The 22,724-nt window shown below is 45.4% G+C and overlaps 1 protein-coding gene across 1 annotated transcript; it reads left to right on the top strand.

Moving 5' to 3' along the window:
* The first annotated feature begins 20,535 nt into the window (after positions 1–20,535).
* Positions 20,536–22,040, top strand: LOC116659234 (calcium/calmodulin-dependent protein kinase type 1-like). Its single transcript, XM_032466463.1, is given in 3 exon segments — positions 20,536–21,077; positions 21,079–21,327; positions 21,329–22,040. Coding segments are annotated over 3 exon segments (1,146 nt in total). The 5' UTR covers positions 20,536–20,732; the 3' UTR covers positions 21,881–22,040.
* Positions 22,041–22,724: the final 684 nt, after the last annotated feature.

Below are 22,724 nucleotides of genomic sequence, written 5' to 3' on the forward strand. Positions count from 1 at the left end.
TCTCCTAACTCTGGAAATAATCTGAAAGCACAGGTTCAGATGTAGAATTCTGGAGCTCCATGAAGTCCCAAGCCAGAGTGTGCGAGCGTGGGAAGAGCTGGCCCCCAGCTCCCAGCCACCTCCTTTCTTGTCCTAGCCATGACGCCAGCCTTCACCACTGGGGCATGAGCGTGTGGATGCTCCAGGCCCAGGTGAAGCACCACCCACACGCCTGCAAACAGCTCCCTCTTGGCCTCCCGTTGGTCTGGGTTGTGCTCACCAGTCACACAATCCACCCACGGGGAACGGGACCCAAGAGGAATCTTGTGCAGCCCTGGAAATGGGGATTCCAGGGTCTGGGGTTTTAGAGTGTGTGCCAGAAGGAGAGTGAGCTAGGGCTTCGGGTGGGTTCATACCTCTGGATTTGTGGAGTCCCTGCTTCATGGAGTTGGGCAGGTTGGAGAAGGGCCAGAGTGAGGCCCCTAAATTATGGGGCCCTGGCGAGGACCCAGGCCTAAGGGTGGTACAGAGCCACAGAAAATCAGAAATGCAAGGTGGGAATAGACCCTTCCAGATGCATTTCCACACACACACGCACAAACACACACACCTGCGCACCCACAAATAAGATTATTCTGTCTATGCTATTTTATAATCATCTTTAAAAACCAGAGCTGTTGTGAGCATATTTCCAGGTTATTAAATATATATTCATGAACACTTTTACCAAGATTTTTGTAAAATCTCTTCCAGTAAGGTTCTCATCCACAGTTCAGGGGTTTTAAACCACACCCTGGCTCACATCGAGCATTTTAATGTTTAATTGCCAATGTGATAAGCCACAAAAATGACATCTTATTGTTGAGTCATAGTGAGGCTGAACATGTTTCCATGTATTCCTGAGCCACCTTGTTTTCTATTCGAGGCGTTGTCTCTCCCCATCCGTGGCCGATTTATTCAAAGGCATTAGAGAAGTGCTTTCGAAGCTTGGAGAAAGGAGAGATAGTTGGGGGGCTATTGATGGATGAAAAGCTGAGGCGTCCCAAACTCACGGCTGGTCAACAACTAGCGCTTTGCTGGAGAGCCCTGATACGTGGGGAGTCCGCGGAGGAGCTGGGCATCTGGGTGCAGGAGCGAGGAGGGTGTTGGGTGCAGGAGTGAGGAGGGTGTTGGGTGGCAGCTCCTACCAGCAGGGGCGCAAGACCTGCTTGCACAGAGGAGATGCTGTCTACTCGTTTCCTGACCCTTGGCCGTCTCAGGGCTTCCTATGTCATGATTCTGTCTTTTTCCTTCAGGAAAACAGAATTTGCCTTGTGACCTTGACGTTTATTCGGCTCAGGGAAGGTGATCGTGGCCGGGAACACACTCCCCTCGGCCGGAATTGTTTCAGCGCTTCCTTCATCCTGGATCGCAGGAAAATAGTCCATGACCCCTGTCGGCTGACTACCACGTGCGAGGCATTCAGGTAGGAAAACGTCATTCTCTGCGGGTTGATTTGCTTCCGCGGGACTTATTTGTTTGTGCCAGGACCCGGCAGGTCCGTCAGCTGGAGCTGCCTGCCTTTGCCAGCAGGACGGGCAAGTGCGGGGGTGCGTGAACCAGCAACCTCCAAATGTGTGAAAGCATTTCCTGTGTATGAGGGCTCTTCCTGGGTTCCCTGTAGGGGTTGACCCCATAAATGCTTCCATGAGACGTTGTATTGCTTCCTGCATGAAACTTCCCTGACAATCTTAAAGGCTCCTTGGGGGCAGGTCTCTGTCTCTTTGATTCTTGCTCAGCTTTAGTTGGTGGCAGGGCCAGAGGGGCTGCTTCTTCCCCGCTTTGGTGTCTTTTATGCGCTCTGTTTGTGTAACATGCTCGGCCTCCTCACTCGCTCTTCTCCAGGGAAGGAGGGATGACCCATCTGCTTCCTAAGTTTGAGAGGAATTCCTTCCTCCTTCTCCGGATCCAGCTGCCCACATGAAGCAGGTGTTCTGCTCTGCCTCCTGGCCCCTTCATGGCTTGGGCTTTACAGGACAGGCACCCTCTGTGTGTCCTTTGGGGAAGGGGTGGCTGAGGAGTAAAACTTGAAATTGAGGAATTATCCCATCAACTCCATAGGCTCTGCCACTCACACCTTAATGGAATATTTCCTAAAGAGTATTTATCAGAATACTTTTACTCCATGAAATGATAGTAAGTGTTATCAGGGAAAGAAAATGAGGCTGTAGTCATATAAAATTAGAACTATGTTAAAATTAAACAGGTTTACATCCTGCAGGACTTCTCAGAGCCTTGAGTGTACTGATGCACACTTTGGATCTTGTAGGGAGGCTGGCGGACTGTGCTATGGGATGGCATTTAGCCCCTGGAGCTACTTAGCAAAGTTGCTTCTGTGGCTAAAGCTTGTGTTCCTCATTTCCTCATTAGGAGGAAATCAGTACAGCTTTCCCCTGGGATGGTGACTATAATCACTTCTGTGTCTCCTGCCATTGCTCATGTCCTCAGCAACTGCGACTGACTCTCTCAACTGGCTCTCCCCAACCACCCAAGATGTCATTGCTTGGGTAGATTCAGTAGTACGGCAGCACATTTTCCCTCAGCCAGTCGTTATTATGAATGGTGGAAATGAGCAAAGTTGCCTTGATGAGTAAGAGGAATTGGTGGTCCCCCCAGTAGAATAACTCTTGAGGTAATTCTCTCCATCCCAAATGGCACCACCCAGCCGCACTGTGCTGGGGTCTCCACCACCAGACCATTCATCCTATCGGCTAATCTTTGTTGCTCCTTACCGTCTACCATGAAATGGTAGCAGAGCCGCCACCCACCCCCTCGAGGGGGTTAGACTTTGGGCTACAGTAAGCTTAGAGTAAGAGGAAGGGTCCTGGAGCAGGGTGCTGGCTCCAGTTAGGATGAATTGGGACCATAAAAACAAGGGGGAAATGTCCAGAAAGGGAAAGTGGTGAGCTTCAGACTCCAGCCACTTGTCAAAGTCCTGAAAGACAGTCTCTGGCTTTAGAACCGATATGATAATTGGGGGCAGACAGCGTTGCTGTAAAAATGTATCTAAGGGCTTCCCTTTGCTTAATATAAAGATTCCCTAATCTTAAAGGCAGTAGACCTCTACCTGCCAACAAGGGCTTTCAGAGTAACTACAAGTTAGCTGCACGTGAAACCACAGTGCCTCAGTGTCTCTGGGCAAAGGGTGAGCAGGCTGGTGCCAGACAGGAGATGCCCACCCCACTTGCCCAGGCGGGATCTCTCTCCCCCGGCAAAGCCATCCCTAAGGCCGTTGTGGCTGGCTCACTTGTGAATGTTGGTTCCTGTGCAAGTCAGCTGTGCTGCTTAATCCTTCGCATTTCACTGGATAACAGGCGTTTCACAGCTGCAGGGAATAAATGTTCCAGAAAGCAGGGAATTGGCTTGGACTGGATCTGGGTGGAGGAAAGACCTTTTCATCTTATGGGAAAGACCTTGAAAGTCTACCTGATCCTCATTCTTTCTGGATATGTCTCTCTTCCCAGCCAAGTTCACCAAGTCACAAAGCCATTGCCTGGGTACCACCGCTTCTGTACGCATTCCCTGTTGGTAGCTGAAGAGCTGTTTCCCAGGGCGGTGGCAGGGCTCACCCAAAGTATGGAGCAAAATACATCAGTCCCAGGGTGGAGTCCAGTCTTCTGGTCCCCATTCTAGTTTATCTAGACACTGAATGGAAGTGTGGCTACCTAGAATGAGAAAGACTCCCTTAGGACAAAGCGGGTATCTTTGGGGGATCCTGTGCACCAGTTTGGCTTTACAGAGGGTGAGTCATGGAGGACTAAAAACCCAGCTTAAGGTAAATGCAGGCATTAGGAGGCAAATGAACAGCATACCTCTAGTTCCTAGGGCCACACCATAGACAGCAAAGCTTCTTCACTGTTTCTGGTAAAACTAGAACTCTGAGGGTCTCTTTGGTAGTGAGAATTAACATCTCCCTCCACCATATTATCAGCTGTTTTGTGTATCTTCTTCTGGTCTGCTGGCCTTATTTCAGCATCTTTCCCTGTTCATACTCTTGGAGGGCAGAAATCACTTCTTAACCATTTCTTGGTCTCTTACATCCCTTTGACTGGCCCTAGCAGGTGTTTTTTTCTGAATGGTGGTAAGGAGAGAAGGCTGGTTAGCCTTAAGGAAGCATCCCACACTGCCTCAGAAGTCCACTATGCCAGAATCAGGGTCAAGGGCAAGACTTGGCTCATTCAGCCTGTGGAACAAGGACTTACAAACCTTTGAAATTGTGACCTGCAGGAAAAAATGCATTTTACATAATCGTGTGTGTGTAGCAATAATCTAATGAAACAACGCCATTCTTGTGTGTGATGCACTGATATGTTTTCTTCCACTTCTATTTCATTAAAACAATTGCTAAGCTGTGACCTGGTAAGTTGAGTCTGAGAACCACCACCACAGGGAACACACCTTCAGCTCCCTCTGAAACAGCACGGGGGAGTGGGAGGCCGGGAGTGGGGAGAGCTGGAACTTTAGATGGCCCAGGCGGGCTGCTTTGGGGGCCTCCAGAGCCAGGAGCACATGGAAGAAACAGTACAGGGGCTCTTGCATTGGCCAATGTCCTCATTCTGTGGATAAACAGAAGACACCAGCCTTCCGTGCCTGCAATCTGCTACCTTTCAAAAGCTTTCCAACTCAGCCTGAGAGAGGAAGGAAGGAAGGCCTGATGAGAAAGAAGAAAGCAATCCCCTCTGTCCAAAATGCCTCCAGCGCTTGCAGGCTGGATATGGCCGAGGCTTTCTTTCACCACCAGGATGCCTGTTAAGAGCAGGACATCTTGCAGAAGGGCTGAGACAGAGGGACAAATGATTTGGTGGCACTCAGCCCCCAGGCTGCTCTCCTCCCGAGCTGGTGCCTCCCTCCATCACTGCATGCTCCACAGAACATGCCATCTGGGGGCCTTGATGCGGGAGATGGCTGGGACTTTGGGAGCCGATTGAGCTGCTGCTAAGACAGAATGTGTCCCTGTGAGAATGTACAGCGAGTCCAGGGGGAGGCATCCAGCCTGCTTCCCTTAGAGCCTGGCTCTGCCTGTCTCCATGGGGACTTGGGAGGGAGTCAGTGATTCTCCACAAGGGGTAACTGTTGGGGATGGAGCAGGATGCCGCCTCTGTGACAGTTTTGGGGTAGGAGGAGGTCAAATGATGAAGAAAAATTAGGTGGTTAGTTGAGCGACTCTAGTTCCACACCCCAGGTGAGCAAAGCGCCTTGTGGGTCAGGTGCTGAAAGGAATCTTTTTATCTCACGCATCCTCTCCTGTCCCCACGGCAGTAGACTGGAGTTTGTTAAGGACAGGATTGGAAAAGCAGTAGAAGCAAAGTGCAAGGCATGGTCCCAGCTCCATGTAAGGAGTTTACAATCCAATCAGAAAAAGGATATGAAAAACAGAAAGCTATTAATGCACAGTACATGGGAGACTGCAAGCAAATGTGAAGTGGGGGAGACCGTGAGCGCTGCAGGAGTTCAGGATCGGGGAGGTCTGTAGGGGGACACTGAGCTGGACAGGCGGCTCTCAGAGAGGCCTTGGTGGAGAGCAGAGGGAGGGAGGGAGGGAGACCATCCAGGGGGTGGCCAAGGAAAAGCCTGGAAGTGAAAAGTGAGAAGCCCTGGGTGATGGGCACTGCGCATGCAAGGTAGGGTCACGTTGGAGGGTGAAGCAGTCATTGGAGATCCTTGACACCAGGCTGATAAGTGTCCTGGGGGAATTTTAAATCCAGAGCCTAATTTTTTGGTGACATATGGTACATGCAACAGAGACACGTACACGAGGTGCACCCAGGGCAGGAAAAGGGTACCTGTGGCTGGGAAGCCACGGCAGGGTAGCTGATAGGACTGGACTAAAACTTCCAGAGGTTGAGGCCACTGGGAGTCCCTGACCCCAGGAGGATGGATCTGTGTGTGGCAGCTAGGCACAATGAGCAAGTGTGATTCTGGAAGCAGATAGGCCTGTGTTCATCCCCTCGCTCTGCCAGCTTCGAGCCGTGAGATGTTGGTAACCTCTGTGGGCCTCAGTATCTCACCAGTAATCAGGGAGGCAGCACAGTAGTCCACATAGGTCACCTGTCACATGGAAATGTGATGAGTCTTGCATATTCTTAGAGCCTAGCTATGGTCTGAATGTTTGTGTCCCCAACCCAAAATTCATATGTTGAAATCTTAATATAACGGTATTTGGAGGTGGAGCCTTTGGAGTGATTAGGTCATGAGGGTGGTGCCCTCGTGAACAGGATTAGTGCCCTTATACAAGGGACCCCCACAGAGCTTCCCCTACCCCTTCTACCATGTGAGGACCCAATGAGAGGTCCATATCCCAGAAGAGGGCCTCCACCAGAACCTGACCACTCTTGATCTGGGACTTCCAGCCTCCATAACTGTTGTTTGCAAGCCACTGTCTATGTGTTTTGTTTTAGCAGCTCAATGAGCTGAGACAGCTCTCAGGAGAGGCAGTTAGCACCACCACCATCATCATTACTACTGCTACTCCATTCCTGTTTCTCTAGCCTGGCTCCTACCTCTTAATGCAAAATGGCAGGATGCTACCAAGTTCACCCTGTTCCAGAGGTCAGCCAGGGATCTGTCACGTGTCACACGGTGGCTGCCTGGCACCCATTCCCCTTCTTTGGCAGGAGAATCACCACATCTGATGGGAACAACAACCATGTTCTCCTGGGTCCCACTACCAGACACCACCCCCAGGCCCCACTATAGTAACTGAAGTCTGCGTCACTCAGATGTGTGCCGCTGTCACTGGAGTGTAGGAGGGGATGGGGCGAAGCATTGAGCTGGATGTGGAGATGGAAGGAGAAACATCAACCTGGCCTTGTTCCCTTTAATTAAAAAAAAAGAGTACCAAGTGCCTTCTTTGTAGGCTTATTCCGCCAGATTTGTTATCGTACTGGAAACAGAGCCATTCAACAACTGATCAGGTAGTTAAATATTGGACGTGTATTACGGGTGAATGAAGAAAACATAAATGTTATGGTTTAGAGGATCCATGAAAAGAGGGTCTTGTGTTTAAGAGGAGCGTTGAGTAGGAACACTCACGTGCTCATGTGAGAGATGAAGGCCTGTCTGGACTGACTCCCTTGCTCGCGGGCAGCAGGCATCGGGTGATACCTGTTCTGTCTTCACTTCTAAGGGGCCCGTTGAGTGGCTGATGATGAGTGCTGACCGCCTGGTTCACGGGAACAAAGACATTCCACCATTCCAAAGCCTGGGATGGAAGCAAAGAGATGCTCTAAAGAATGAGATCTGTCTTATTGCTCTAGCTCTCCGTCTCCATCAAAGAGGTTTTGACAGAGGGGTCTTCTCAGAATGAAAAATGTGCGCGGGGCTGGAAATTAGGGAATTGCTATCTGCAGCCTTGTTTCTTTGGGGAATTGGTTCTTCGTCGTGATTTATTTTTCCACTTTGAAATATTTCATTCATTCATCCCACATTTCATTCATGGCATTTCATCAACATGCCACTATGAAAAACTGGGGCCAACTTAATTTTTTTCCTTTAACACTAAAAAGAAAAAAGTTTCCCCATTCAGTCACATTCAGTTATTTTACCTTCGGAAAAGTGGCTTCTTATTTGAAATGAATTTTAAGAACAATAATTGGGAGGATAGAGGGGGGACTAAAGCTCTAGAATGAGCCCAGTGTAACTTATATTTAGTTAGCAGCATGAATAATAGGAAAACAATGTGGCTGATCATACCCAGAGCTCCTTTGAGAACACTGAATGAGATCACGTGCATAAAGTCACTTTGACAAGGAGGCAGTGCTCAGAAAGGGGTTTGAGGGGGGCAAAATGGGAAGAGGCCAGGCTCAAGGGTCAGACACCTGGGTTCTAATCTTGCCTTCATTATTTACCTGCCCTGTGGCGTTTAGCAAGTTATTTATCCCTGTTCATTGGGAGTTATGCCTATGGAGGTGTGTTTGGGATATGGTGGACTCAGCTAATGGTAACCATTATTATTATGCAAAGGCAAAACGTTACTACAATCATTATGATGATTTTTTTAAAAATTATTTTCAGTCTTCGAATGAGTCAGATGGCCTTTCTGCAACCTTCTTAATGATATTTCATTAGGGTTAATATAAAAATGAGCTTGAGTTCTGGAACTATTGATGTTAGTGGGATGTGAGGCCAAGGAGTGCAAAGTATCAAGAGGCAGTTCTTCAAGGTTAAACCTTGACAGGGGAGAATACCTGGAGTGGCTAAATTTTAATTTTTCTCTAATTGAAAACCCTTGGGTGAGTTCACTTTAGTCCAGAAAAGTCCATATCATTTACTCTATACCAGGTGCGGGCAATGCAAATAATAAACCTCAAGAGGTACCTGACCAGAGGAGGCAGATGTGTAACCACAGAATAATGTGGGAAGTGCAGGGATAGGAGACGTGTGTGTAGAAGAGAGCCAGGGTATATGAATCCACTGTAGAATGCTCTTAGCCACTTCGTAACAGAAAGCTTGCCTAAAAACGGCTTAAACATAAGGAGATACAGTATCTTCCATAAACAAGAGTCCTAACTTAGGAATCCCCAGACTTGGTTGATTTAGTCACCAGACACAGACCTAGTTTCTTTTCATCTTCTTGCTTTGCCATCCTCACTCAGTATATTGTCTAGATTCCCCTCAAGGTCATAAGATGGCTGCAGCAGCTCCAGACATCAACAGTAGCAACAGACTAACACCAAGGGAAAGATAAAGACCTGTTTCTTCCTTATGCATCACTTTTTAAGAGTAAAGAAATCTTTCTGAAAAGTCCCTATTCCCCCACAGCAGACTTCTCCTAACATTTCCTAAGCAAGTCACCTGGCCACCTGTGAAAAATCACTGTAAAAAAGACAGGCTATACCAAAAACGGCATTTAGATTTATTAAAATTTACCAAGTCATGGTAGGGGAGGGAGAGAGAAGGAGCCCTTAAATAAAACTGAGTCTTTGCCAGCACTAAAGAAAGTAAAAGTTGGTATTTAGACAGGCAGGCAAAAGAATCTTCAGCAGCATCTAACTCAGCCGTGGGGTGAGAGAGTAGAAATCAGGAAGGCTTTCTGGAGGAGGTAATACCTGAGGCAAGACTATAGCCATCTTCCTCAAGGTGTGGAGTGTGGACCAGCAGATTCAGATCACCTGGGTGTTTATAAGAAACACAGAACTTCAGATCTGTCCCAGACCTATTGAATCAGGATCTGCCTTTTTAGAAAACAGCCAGGTGACCTGTGTGCACACAAGTTTGAGGAGCACTTATGTAGAACATGAATAGGAGGTGGCTAAGTTGAAGTATTTGAAAGTGGAATGGGGCTAGGAAATGGAAGAGAGAATGACATGGACAGAGGTAGTGGAGAGAAAAATAACAGTACATTTGGTTAACCACAATGAACTCAGAGTTTTGGAGTTTTAGATTCAGGTTCCAGTGTTTCAAAATATTCAGAAAATTCAGTCCACCCAATTTTATCGACACAAGTATGTCCCTGAAGAATTGGAGAGAGTGAACAGTTACCAAATGCCTCCTGTGTCACAGGCACTGTCCTGTGTTTGCACGTAGGTTCTGAATAGCGCTATATAGATTGTTTCATTTATGTAACTTATGCATGAAGTAACAAACTACTAACTCGGAACACTGAAACAACAATCCTTTTACTGTATCTCACAATGTTATGGGTCAGAAAATTGGGCTGGGCTCTGCTGGATGATTCTTCTGCTTCAGATTGTGTCAGATGGGGTCACTCAGCGGTATTCAGCTGGTGGTTGAGCTGGTCTTTGGGGTCCAAGGTGGTTTGATGCACATGCCTGGTGCCTGGGCAGAGTGGCTAGAAATCTGGGTTTGGCTGTGTTCCTCTTCCTCTCCTGTGGTCTTACTCCCTCTCCAGGTGGCTTCTTCAATCAGTCAGAGATGGTGAACACTACCAGTTCTCTGAAAGTTTAGGCCCAGAACTGGCAAATTTCACTTCTGCCTTAACTGTGAGCCAAAGATATAATAGACCAGCTCAGATCAAGAGGAGGGAAAGAGCCAACATTTCAATGGGAAGAATGTTGAAGAATTTGCAGCAATATTTAATCTACCAGATACTAAATCATTTACTTCCCCCAAACCCAGAGGTTGTTATATGTTATTCGTTGACAGGTAAGGAAATGGAGGTACAATGTGGTTAAGTAACTTGCCCAAAGTCAGTGCTTAGTAAGGGAGAGTGTCAAGATGGGAACCCAGTCAATCTGGCTCCAGGAGCTATATTTACCCACAGGCCCACTCTTGTCTCTCTGGAGGAAGAATTAGAGTGTGTTACTGTAGTTTTAAACCACAAGGAAAGTTACAGCTCCTTTTCTCTGAAGAACCATTCCACAGGCTTCTTGCCAGCTAACTCATCCTCATGACACATGTGTTGAATAGCCCACTTACACTTTGAATACCCTGATTTGGGCTCCACATTTTTATTTATTTATTTATTTGTTTATTTATTTGGGAGGTGTGTGCTTAGGTTTCTATTTATTTATTTATTTTTTAATGAAGGTGCTGGGGATGGAACCCAGGACCTCGTGCATGCTAAGCACACACTCTATCACTGAGCTATACCCTCCCGCCAAGGCCCCATGTTTTTAAAGAGCTTTTGATCTCTTCCTTCTGCATCTGGGAACTCTTGTCTGGGTGTGGGGGATCCAGCAGCAGATTAAATGCATTTCAAATAATGAGAAGACACAACCCTGCCTTCACTGCCCCCACAACTCTCTTAGATGGTTGACGGATTATTTACTGTGTTTGCCTTGACTTGAGCTATTTAATTTTTCCAAAACAGATGCAGCCAGCTGATTAATGGCGCTCCCCACTAAAAGTCAGAAATGTCAGCAAGACTCTTAGAATCAGTGTCATTCTGGACGAGAACAATAGATACGGCTGAGAAACAGGGACCTGTGCCAAGTGTTCTTGAGGCTAGGAGGTCATGTGCCACTTTTCTGCTAAGAGAGAGATATATATAAGGGCACGGGAAGCCAGGCTTTGGGGGGCCGGGAATGGCTTGGATGTGCTAATAATAGGACAGATCACATGACACCTAAGTCACCTCAAAAGAGGCTTAGTTGATGGAGGTGAATTAAAGTGCCTGGAATTAAGGCCATTTCTTCACATATCCCCTGATGTGTAAAAATAGACGGAAGGAAATACACATGTGATGAAGAGAAAATTGTGATGTTAGGCTTTTGTGATGTTCTAGGGCATAATTAGGAACAGGACTGGCCACGTAGTTTGCGAGGTATAGTCAAGTTGCAAATGGAGGGGGCCCTGGTTTCAACATTTCTAAGGATTTCAAGATGGAGACAGTAGAGCATTGAATGAAGCGCAGGGCCCTTCTGAGTGCAGGTTTACCCCCATGAAGCTGACCCTGGTTGGGAGAACACGGTGCCCGATTTCTTTTATCGAGCGGGGCAGGAATGAGTGGATGTGACAGTGATCTGCGGGACTGGTCCCAGGCGACACTGTGCAGAGAGCAGGCTGTTTAGGAACTTGGGTCTCCTCCGTGCCCCGCTTCTCTGCTCCTCCAAGCCTCCTCCCTCCTCAGTTACCCAGAGCTCCCTGGCTCTCACCTTGTCCATCACCCGCCCTCAGAAAACCCGCCTGAAGGAAAGGATCCAGAAAGCTTCCGGACATGGAGGTGTAAATCACTGATGATACTTGGCGTGCCCCTGCTATGTCTGTATTTTCACAGAAGTTTAACCCTCGGGCAAAGCAATGATGGAATTTCAGGTATTAGCTGGTTCCTGGGAAAATGATCATTTTTTGATGCTGGGAGGTTGGCCTGGAGCCCTTGAGATCACACTCTTACAGGCATCTGCTTATTTTCGCAGTTGTGGAGGCTGTGGCTCTCTGTTCCCCAGGGTGGGGGTGTGACATGCATCCCTGTGGGTGCAAGTTGCAGCCTCTTCTTTTGTGAATGGAGCTGGAAGGACACCGTCTCCCCTGGCCGTAGGTTGGACAGCAGGACATGCTTAAAGACGGTCCGCAGGAAATGTCTACAGGCTGAGCTGCAGATTCGTTGTCCATCTGTGGTCTGTCTGTCACTCCATCCCTAGCCCCCGGCCCCCCGGCCCCTGCCCCTGGCACCTCCGTGCCCTCTCCGCCCTCTCAGAGCGCCCCACTCATGACTTGGCAGGCCTGCGCTGTGCTTCTTCCCTTGACGCTCTTTCTGAATACCAGGGGCGGCTGCGGAGTTGGCTGCACGGATGATGCAGGGCATTCGCGCCCACTAACCCCTGTCGGGAACTTGATCCTGTGAGGGTCTCGCTGCTAGAAGGGTTGGGCCTGGGAAGTGCCCTCTGGACATCCCAAGCCATTCTTTTGTCTCTTTCTCTTGGGCCTGCTGCGCATGGCTTGTCCCTCCCCGGGGAGAATGTCAAAGGAAATGCCTTCTACAACCCCGAACCTCTGGGGCCTCCCTCATCTCTCAGATTGACTTGGCTTCTAGGAAGCGGTCGTGGTCAACAAAGCCACGGCATGAGCCTGGGAGAAAACCGTTTCAGTCACACAAGGCCAGACAGAAGCCCGGCCTCACAGAGGAGGTTAATAATAGAGCCCGTCCTAGAGGCAGTCCAGGACAGCCTTTGGAATTTTCTGTCTTCAGATATGCCTCGGACCCATCCATTCAGAAGTACTTTCTTCTCCAGGCCTGTCTCTGTGGCAACCTGGCTCTGGAAGGAAGGTGATTGCAGTTCTGGTTTTGAAACCTCGGGGGCTATGACTGTTTTAGGGTTTGAAGCCAAAACATATTGAGCAAATAAAAACCTCTGACTCACCGGGAATCTTCACTCTTCGTTTTCAAACACATCAATCAGTCTGTCAACAGCACTGACTGAGGGTTGATTCTGTGAAGAACCATGGACTGGGCACTGTGGGGAGATTTGCAGAACCATATATTAATAGTTTCATTCATCCATCCATTTATCTAGCCATTTAATTCAATTTAGTGAATTGAGTCAAATCAAAAATACCCATGGAGCCTCACTAGCCACAAAACCCTGCTTTCCAGGGATGCCAGGAAATATAAAGATAGTCATGCATAAAGAGTCACTCCCAAGAGCTTACCATCCAGTTAGGGTAGCAGCAAAGGCAAATACATAAATAGATTAGACCAGGCAAACTATGATAAATATAACAAGAGAGGTTGACCAGAGGTGTTCCAGAGATTCAGAAAAGGGACTTGTCACACTGAGTTGGAAAAATTACAAAAGGCAGTTTCTTATTAAGAACTCACTATTAGGTGTATTAGGTATTCAATAAATGTTGAAAATTGCTAAATGAGATGGGCTTGGACACAAGCCTTAGAGGATTGGTAAGAGTCACAGGCAAAGGCATGGCAAAGACATTGTAAGTGGCAGCTGCCACCGGTAACCAAGCAAGCCGGGTGAATAAACCCATCATCTTCCCTTCATCCTTCCACAATGTCACACTTGGCAGGGCACACCAGGGAGGTGATCGACTCTGAAGCAGCAGTGAGTAGGAAGTAGAAAGTATTTGCACGGTGAGAGGCAGCATCGTGGGTGGGGCCCACAGAATGGAGGTGTGATGTGTAATGAGAGATGGGGCAGGAGCCAGAGGTGGAACCCAAAACATGGGCCAGGGACCAGAGACTGGGCCAGCAAATGAAGTGACTGCATACAGACACCCCAGACAGGGTCAGCTGGGTCCCTCCCTGTGACTCCATCTCCAGATGGGCACTTAGGCCTGGTACTCATTATATATTAAGCACTTGCTGTATGCTCAGCATTGTGCCAGGTGAGAAAAAGATCCAAGAGAAATAGATGAAATGGTCTTTGCCCAGGCCGACCTTATAATCCAATTGAGTAAATGAGAGTGAATAGAAAAGAAACAAGAGGAACATATACGTATGAGAACAGTTGTGCGAGTCCATGTGAAGTCTGATGAGTTGTGGGAACTCGAAAAGAGCTGGGAAGTTAGTCCCAGCTCACTTTGTACATGTTGAAGGGTGCCTGGCTGCTCTAGGTGGTCATGGGAAGCATGATGGAGGAGATGAGGAGCGGCCAGAGATGGGCAGGCAGGAGAGCAGAGGCTTGAGCTGGGGACCATCTGCCCCCACCTACAGAGCTGCTCACAGCCCCAGCACCTTCAGTTCCAGCCCCAGCACCTGCGATTCTGGATGAGCAGGGGGCTGAGTAGGTCTGAGGAGGCTTCTGGGCTAGTGGTGTGCAGGAGCCGGCTTGCACAAGCTCTCACTTGGGAGAGCCGACACGGTGCGTCGTTCTCAACTCACTTTCATGTGACATTATGTTGGTTGCTTGAAATCCACCATGGGGAATATTCACACCATGGACATCAGCAAATGCTGCAAATTAAGGAATTTGTTTCCACCCTAGATTTCTGACTGAGTAGCACACTTTGCCCCAGGGCCTGTTTACCCCTCTGATTGAATGATAGAGTGATAGAAATAAATCTTGACCTCCAAGGAGAATTCTCAACCTATATCTGATCAAGATCTTACTTTTTTTTGAAATAGTTCAATAAACAGTTCATTTCAAACAAACATGTACTTTGGGGCACCTACTGCTTGGTAGGTATGGTGCCGGCACTAGGAACCCAAATATGAGTATGATACAGGGGTGAGGAGACAGGGACATGCAAATCGGCGGCAGAGTAAACTGGCGAGGGCTTTGATGGAGGTATCTGCAGGATGCCAGAGGAACACAGGAGGGGGACTGGACTGGAGGGACAATCGGGACAGATTTTCCCGAGAAAGCTGCCCTTGCCCTGATTCCTGAAAGAGAATTCCAGGCAGAGGAAACCTACCAGCCAAAGTGAAATGTTTGAGGGCTTTCTGCTCTGTGCACTCTCATTTATAAGACTGGAATGTTTCAGGCTCTGTTCTTAACACACAAGTAATGCATTAATACATTTTCAATGTTAAAAAAAGAAAACAACCCCAAATCTCTTTAAATGCTCCCAATCCCATTTAATTCTCAGAAGAAAGTACTGGAACTGAGAGTTCCTAATTGGTTGTGTATCTCATAGAATTTTTGCTATGTTGTTGTATGTGTGTGTAATTACAGAATACTTTTAACATTTGTACACATGGTAATAGGCTATATGCATTGATTTGCAAATTCTTTTTTTTTCCACCTGAAAATATGTCTTGGAGTTCTTTTGATGCCACTGGATATAGATTTACCTCATTCTTCTTAAGTGGTGTGTAGTATTTCAGACCCCAGATGTATATTCTAGGCCATCTTGTTACTGATGGGACTTTAGATTGTTCTCAATTTTTTGTGATTACAAACAATGCCAGAATGAAGATCCCTGTCTAGACTTCTTTGGGCATGTATATGAGTGCTTTTCTACACAAAAATTGTAATTATTGGGTCATAAGGTATAAATATTTAATATTCTAATAGGTGAATTATCTTTTTCAATGACTTAGCAATTTAGTCTCCCACTAGTTAATTTTCCACCACCTCTTGCCTTGATAAAGGCTATTATCATGTGTTAACTTTTGCTACCTTGATGGGTATAAAAATGAAATCTCACTGTTTTTTTAATTTAAAAAAAAATGTTATTTTTGAAGATAGAGATTTTTGCCCTGTAAAATTCTAGGTTATAATTATCTGACTGTGAAACTGGCTTTTTTTTTTCTTTTGGTGTACAGTTCTATGAATTTTAACCCATGCAGAATTAAGATACCTTCTTCTCTTTCTTAACACCCACCAATCACTGATGAAATTCTCTATCACTATAATGTTGTCTTTTTGAGAATGTCGCATGAATGGAATTATATAGTTTGTACCTTTTTAAAGTTGGCCTCTTTTACTCAGCAGAATGCTTTTGGGATTCATGAGAGTGTTACATAATAATAATTTGTTCCTTATTATTGCTAAGTAGTATCCCACTGTATGGATGTTCCAGGTTTGTTTATCCATTCACTGACTGAAAGACCACTTGGGGTGTTTCTGGTTTTTGGCAAGTACGAATACAGCTACTCTAAACATTCGTGACCAGGTTCTCATCTCACTATATATTTCATTTCTCTAGCGTAAATACCCAGGAATGGAATTTCTGGGTCAAATGATAAGTGTCTGTTTAACTATAAGAAAGTGTCAAACTATTTTCCAGAGTATCTGTGCCATTTTGCATTCCCACCAGCAGTGGATGAGAGTTTCAGTTGCTCTGCATCCTCACCAGCCTGCTCTTGGTCACGCCAGTATTTTTTAGCATAGCCATTCTAATGGGTGTGTAGTAGTATCTCATGGTGGTTTAAGCTTGCATTTCCCTAATAGCCAATGATGTTGAGCACATTTTATTTGCCATCTTTATGTCCTTTTTGGTGATGTTTCCAGATCTTTGGCTCACTAGTTAATTGGGTTGCTTTTTTATTGTTGAGTTTTGAGAATTTGTTATAGATTATGGATTTAAGTCCTCTGTTGGAATTCTGATTTGCAAATATTTTCTCCCAGTTTTATAGTTTGTTTTTTCATTCTGGGAGAAAAAGTTCTTAATTTTGAAGGACTCTAATGTATAAATTTTTCTTTCCATGGTTATGCTTTCTGGTGTCATGTTTAAGAACTCTGAATAATCCAGGTCATGATGATGTTTTCCTCTAAAAGTTTTACATTTAGATCTATTATCAATTTTCAGTTAATTTTTGTATAAGATTTGATGTACAGAGCAGCATTTACTGTTTTGCATATGGATGACCAATTGTTTCAAAACCATTGGCTAAAAAGATTCTCCTTTCTTCACTGAATTGCTTTTGCACCTATGTTAAAAATTAAATGGACATTTTTTTTTGTGTCTATTTTTGGACTCTATTATGTTCTGTTGGTCTCTTCCTTTATCCCTTCACCAATACCATACTCTTTTGAATACTTTAACTTTATAGTAAGTTTTAACATCACATAGTTAGATTCTTCCAACTTTATTCTTTTCAAAGTTGCTTTGGACATTTTGAGTCCTTTGCATTTCTATACAAATTTTAGAATTTTCTTGTCAATACCTGTGAAAAGGCCTATTGAGATTTTGAATGGTACTGAATTAAATCTATACATAGATTTAGGTAGAATTGATATCTTTGTTATGCTGAATTCTCCATTCCATGAACGTGATATGTGTTTCCATTTATTTAGGTCCTCTTTGATTTCTTTGTTCATCATTTCATAGTGATTCTGTACATATTTCTGTATAATAGATTCTGTACATGTTTTGTAGGATTTATACCCTTGTAAGTATATTTAATATTTTTTAAGCTATTGTAAATGATATGGTTTACTTCATTTCAGTTTCCAAATGTACATTGCTAGTATATAGACATACAATAGATTTTTTTGTGTTGACATTGTATCCAGCCACCTTAGTAGTCACTTCATCCTAGAAGTTTTTTGGTAGAGCTCTGGGATTTTCTATATAGATGATAATGTCATGTGTGAATAGGGACAGTTTTAGATCATCCTTTTACATCTATATGCATTTTATTTCTTTTTCTTGTGTATTGCACTGGCTGAGACTTCCAGTATTATGCTGAAGGAGCGTATTGAGAGTACATACTCTAGTCCTCTTTCTGATCTAGGGAGAGTGTATCTTGGGGGAAATCTTCTACTATTAAGTATAATATTACTGTAGGGTGGTTTTTGTTTTATAGATGCCCCTTGTCATGTTGAAGAAGTTCCCTTCTCTTCCTAATTTGCTGAGAGTATTTGTCATAAATGGATGCTATATTTTGTCAAATTCTTCTCTGCATGTAGATCTCTGATAAGATCACATAGTTTTTTTTTTTTAGATGGTTAATATGGTAAATTATATTATAGATTTTTGAATATTAAATCAGACTTGTACTCCTGAGTTAAATCCCAGTTAATTGTGGTGAATTGTTCTTTTCATATTCTGCTATATTTTATTTGTTACTATTTTGTTGAGGATTTTTTTCCATCTATGTTCATGAGGAATATTGGTCTGTAATTTTCTCTCTCTTTTTTTTTTTTTGTACTGTCTTTTTGTGGTTTGATGCAGTATAATGTTGGCCTTAAAAATGAGTTGGAAAGTGTTTCCCTTCTGTTTTCTAGAAGAAACTTGTGTAGAACTGGTGTTACTTCTTTAAATTTTTGGTAGAATTTTACAGTGAATCCTATCTGAGCCTGGAGATTCTTTTTTGGGAAGATTTTAACTAAAAATTCAATTTCTTCAGAGGTTGTAGGGTTATTCAAGTTATCTACTGCATATAGAGTGAGTTTTAGTAGTTTGTGGTTTATAAGGAATTGGTCCATTTCATCTAAAGTATCAGGTCATTGTGCAGGGTTGCTTGTATTATTATTATTATTATTATTATTATTATTATTATTATTATTAATCATCCTTTTAATGTCTTTGGGGTCTGCAGTGATACTGCCTTTTTCATTCCTGATATGGGTAGTTTGTGTCATCTTTCTTCTTCTTTTTGGTCAGTCTTGCTAGAGATTTTTCAATTTTATTGACTTTTCTTTAAGAACAGCTTTTAGTTTTAGTGATTTTTCCCTATTGTATTTCTGTCTTCCGTTTTATTGATTTCTGCACTTACTTTCATTATTTACTTTCTTCTGCTTAATTTGTGTGTATTTTACTCTTTCTTCTAGTTTCTTATGGTAGAAGCTTAGATTATTTGATACTTTTTTCTCTTTCCAGCATAGGCATTTTAGTGCTATAAATTTCCCTCCAAGTACTGCTTTAGCCATGTCCCACAGATTGTCATATGTTGCATTTTCCTTTTCATGCAGTTCTACTGAGACTTTGACCCTCTTTGATCTATGGGTTACTTAAAACAATTTTTTAAAATTAACGTATAGTTGATTGAAAATATTATATTAGCTTCAGGTGTATAACATAGTGATTCAACATTTTAGAGATTATACTCCATTTAAAGCTGTTATAACATATTGGCTATATTTCCTGTGCTGTACTATATCTTTATATTTTATTTATTTTATACATAGTAATTTTTACCTCTTAACACCCATGGGCTACTTTTAAGTGTCTTAAATTTCCCAGTGTCTGGAGATATTCCTGTTAAATTCTATTTATTGATCACTAGTATAATTCCATTGTGGTCAGAAAATATACAAAAAATTATATGATTTCAATTATTCTAAATTTGTTAATGTTTTATTTTTTGACCCTAGATGCAGTCTTTGGTGAATAATCCATGTTCACTTGGAAGACGTGTATTCTGTTGTTTCTAGTTAATGACTAGATCTAGCTGGTGGATGATGTCAGTCAACTCTTTTGTTTTCTTGCTAATTTTCTGTCTACTAGTTCTATTACTAAAGAGGAGTATTCAAATCTGCAACTAAAATTATGTGTTTGTCTACTTATTCCTTTATTTCTGTCAGTTTTTGCTTCATGTATTTTGAAGCTCTGCTGTTAGGTATACACACATTTGGGACTGTTATGCCTTTTTGGTAAATTGATACTTTTAGTAATATGCATTATTTCTTTGGGAACTTTCTTTGCCCTGAAGCCTACTTTGATGTTAATATAACTAGTTGTGGTAGGCAAACTCTAAAATGACCTCCAATAATCTTCACCTTCTGGTATTCATTCCCTTTTGTGATTCCCTCCTCTTGAGGGTAGGTGGACCCTAGTTACATGCTCCCAACCAATAGGAGACAGCAAAAGTGATGGGATGTTATATCCATGGTTAGGTTATGAAAGATTGTGATTTTTGTCTTGCTAGCAGACTCTCTTTCTCTTTCTGGTTTTGATGAAGCAAGTTGCTATGGTGGAGAGACCTCCATTACAAACAGCTGAAGTGTTCTCGAACCAACAGTCAGTAAGAATTGAGGCCATCGGTCCAGCAGCCATCAAAGATTTGTATCCTGACAACACTGTATTTATTAGTCAGGATTCTTCAGAAAAACAGAACCATATATCCTATTGGGTGGCCACGAGCGAGCCGCTGGAGGGGATGGCTGCCATGATCTTGCTTGGGCTGGTGGAAACCTCGGCGGCGACCCCTCGTGGGCCTCGGCGCACGATCACAGGTGGCGGGGACGGGGACGCTAGGCCACGGAGCCCATCTGCAGAAGTGACCGCGAGCTACAGCTCCACGACCCAGACGCGCCTGGGAAACTCCCTGGCTTGACTTCCCTACTATCTCATCCCTCCACCTCCATCAGTCTCCTAAACCCTTCCCAGGGCGTAATTCCCGTGGCGGGGGCCGGGGGGAAGGGGTGGATAGAGCCCTTCCCTAAAGGAGCTCCCAGAACTGGTCTGAAAGAAACTCAGCGAGGCCAAAGGGTGAAACTGGCCAGCTTCCTGCACCACACAGACGGGCTCGAATTCGATTCCGCTTCTGACCAACTGCTGATTTTGAACCCTTCATCTCTCTGTGCCTCAGTTGTTCCTTCTGTGAAACTGGGACCCTGTCGGGAGACGAAGATTGGGAAGAGTCCAGCGGAGGACAGGACCTGAACTAAGGGTTCCTTGGGCTCCCCCTGCCCCCTGCGCCCCTTCCCCAGCCCCGGAGCGGAGCCTCACCTCCCAGTCCCTAGTCCCTCCGGCGCAGGCTCCTCCTTCACTGACATCAGAGCCGCAGGCGGGAGGAGGGAGCCAGCCGAGCCCGAACCGAGCCCCAGCGAGAGAGCGGGCGGGCGGGCCGGGCGCGCAGCAGCGGCGGCGGGCGTCCGGAGCTCCGCACCAGCCAACTCGGGCTTCCCAGCCAGCCCCGCGGCCTGGCAGCCGCAGGAGCCCTGGCTGTGGCCGGGGGGCAGTGGGCCATGCCAGGGACAGTGGAAGGCCCCATCTGGAAGCAGGCGGAGAACATTAGGGACATTTACGACTTCCGTGATGTTCTGGGAACAGGGGCCTTCTCGGAGGTGATCCTGGCAGAAGACAAGAGGACTCAGAAGCTGGTGGCCATCAAATGTATCGCCAAGAAGGCTCTGAAGGGCAAGGAGGGCAGCATGGAGAATGAGATCGCTGTCCTGCACAAGATCAAGCACCCCAACATTGTAGCCCTGGACGACATCTACGAGAGCGGGGGACACCTCTACCTCATCATGCAGCTGGTGTCGGGCGGAGAGCTGTTTGACCGAATTGTGGAAAAAGGCTTCTACACAGAGCAGGGATGCCAGCCGCCTCATCTTCCAGGTGCTGGATGCCATCAAGTACCTGCACGACCTGGGCATCGTACACCGGGACCTCAAGCCAGAGAATCTGCTGTACTACAGCCTGGATGAAGACTCCAAGATCATGATCTCCGACTTTGGACTCTCCAAGATGGAGGACCCCAGCAGTGTGCTCTCCACGGCCTGCGGGACCCCAGGATACGTGGCCCCTGAGGTGCTGGCCCAGAAGCCCTACAGCAAGGCAGGTGGATTGCTGGTCCATTGGGGTCATCGCCTATATCCTGCTCTGTGGTTACCCTCCCTTCTATGACGAGAATGATGCCAAACTCTTTGAACAGATTTTGAAGGCCGAGTATGAGTTCGACTCTCCTTACTGGGACGACATCTCTGACTCTGCCAAAGACTTCATCCGGCACTTGATGGAGAAGGATCCAGAGAAGAGGTTCACCTGTGAGCAGGCCTTGCAGCACCCGTGGATTGCAGGAGATACGGCTCTAGATAAGAGTATTCACCAGTCGGTGAGCGAGCAGATCAAGAACTTTGCCAAGAGCAAGTGGAAGCAAGCCTTCAATGCCACGGCCGTGGTGCGGCACATGAGGAAGCTACAGCTGGGCACCAGCCAGGATGGGCAGGGACAGACGGCGAGCCACGGGGAGCTGCTGACATCAGCAGCCGGGGGGCCGGCGGCTGGCTGCTGCTGTCGAGACTGCTGCGTGGAGCCTGGCCCAGAACTGCCCCCGACAATGCCCCCCACGCTGCCTCCCACGCTGCCCCCCACGCTGCCCCCCCAGCTCTAGGGGCTTGGATCCGGGGTCAGGAGCCCCTGTGTGGGAAGGGTCAGGGGCAGCCTGCTCCCCCTCCCTCCCTGAACTGGCAGGTTACCCGGCCCCACTCCCTGCACCCCTTTCCCTACCATACCTCCACTGCATTTTCCATACAAATGTTTCTATTTTATTGTTCCTTCTTGTAATAAAGGGAAGAGGTTAAAAAATATATATATAGTTAGGAACTGGCTCATGCGATGTGAATATAATTTGTCTGAGTGTGGATTTCTTTAGGTTCATCCTGTTTGGGGTACATTCAACTTCTTGAACATTTAGATTTTTGTCTTTTGCCAAACTTGAGATGTGTCCAGCCATTATTTCTTCAAATACTTTCTTAGAACTTCTCTCTTTCTTGTTCCCTTCTAGAACTCTGATCACACAAATATTAAACCTTTTGTTGCTGTCCCACAGGTCCCTGAGGCTCTCTTTTCTCCTGATCGTTTTTCTTTCTGTTGTTTACATTGGAATATTTCTACTTATCTGTCTTCAAGTTCACAGACTCTTCTGTCATCACCAATCTGCTAATAAGTCCATTTAGTTAGTTTTAAAATTTTAGTAACATTATTTTTCAGTGCCAAAATTTACATTTAGTTCTTCTTTTTATCTTCTATCTTGGCTAATTTTTTTTTTCTGAACATTTGTTGCAAGAGCTTGTATTGCTCTTTTAAGCATTTTTATAACTGCTTTAAGGTCTTTGTCAGATAATTATAATATCTGTGTCATCTCCTTGTTGGTGTCTATTGATTGTTTTTTCCCACATGAGTCAAGAACTTCATGATTCTTGATATATAAGTTCAAGTTGTATTTTGAATATCAG

Source organism: Camelus ferus, chromosome 23 (assembly GCF_009834535.1).
Source record: "Camelus ferus isolate YT-003-E chromosome 23, BCGSAC_Cfer_1.0, whole genome shotgun sequence".
NCBI classification, from domain to species: Eukaryota; Metazoa; Chordata; class Mammalia; order Artiodactyla; family Camelidae; genus Camelus; species Camelus ferus.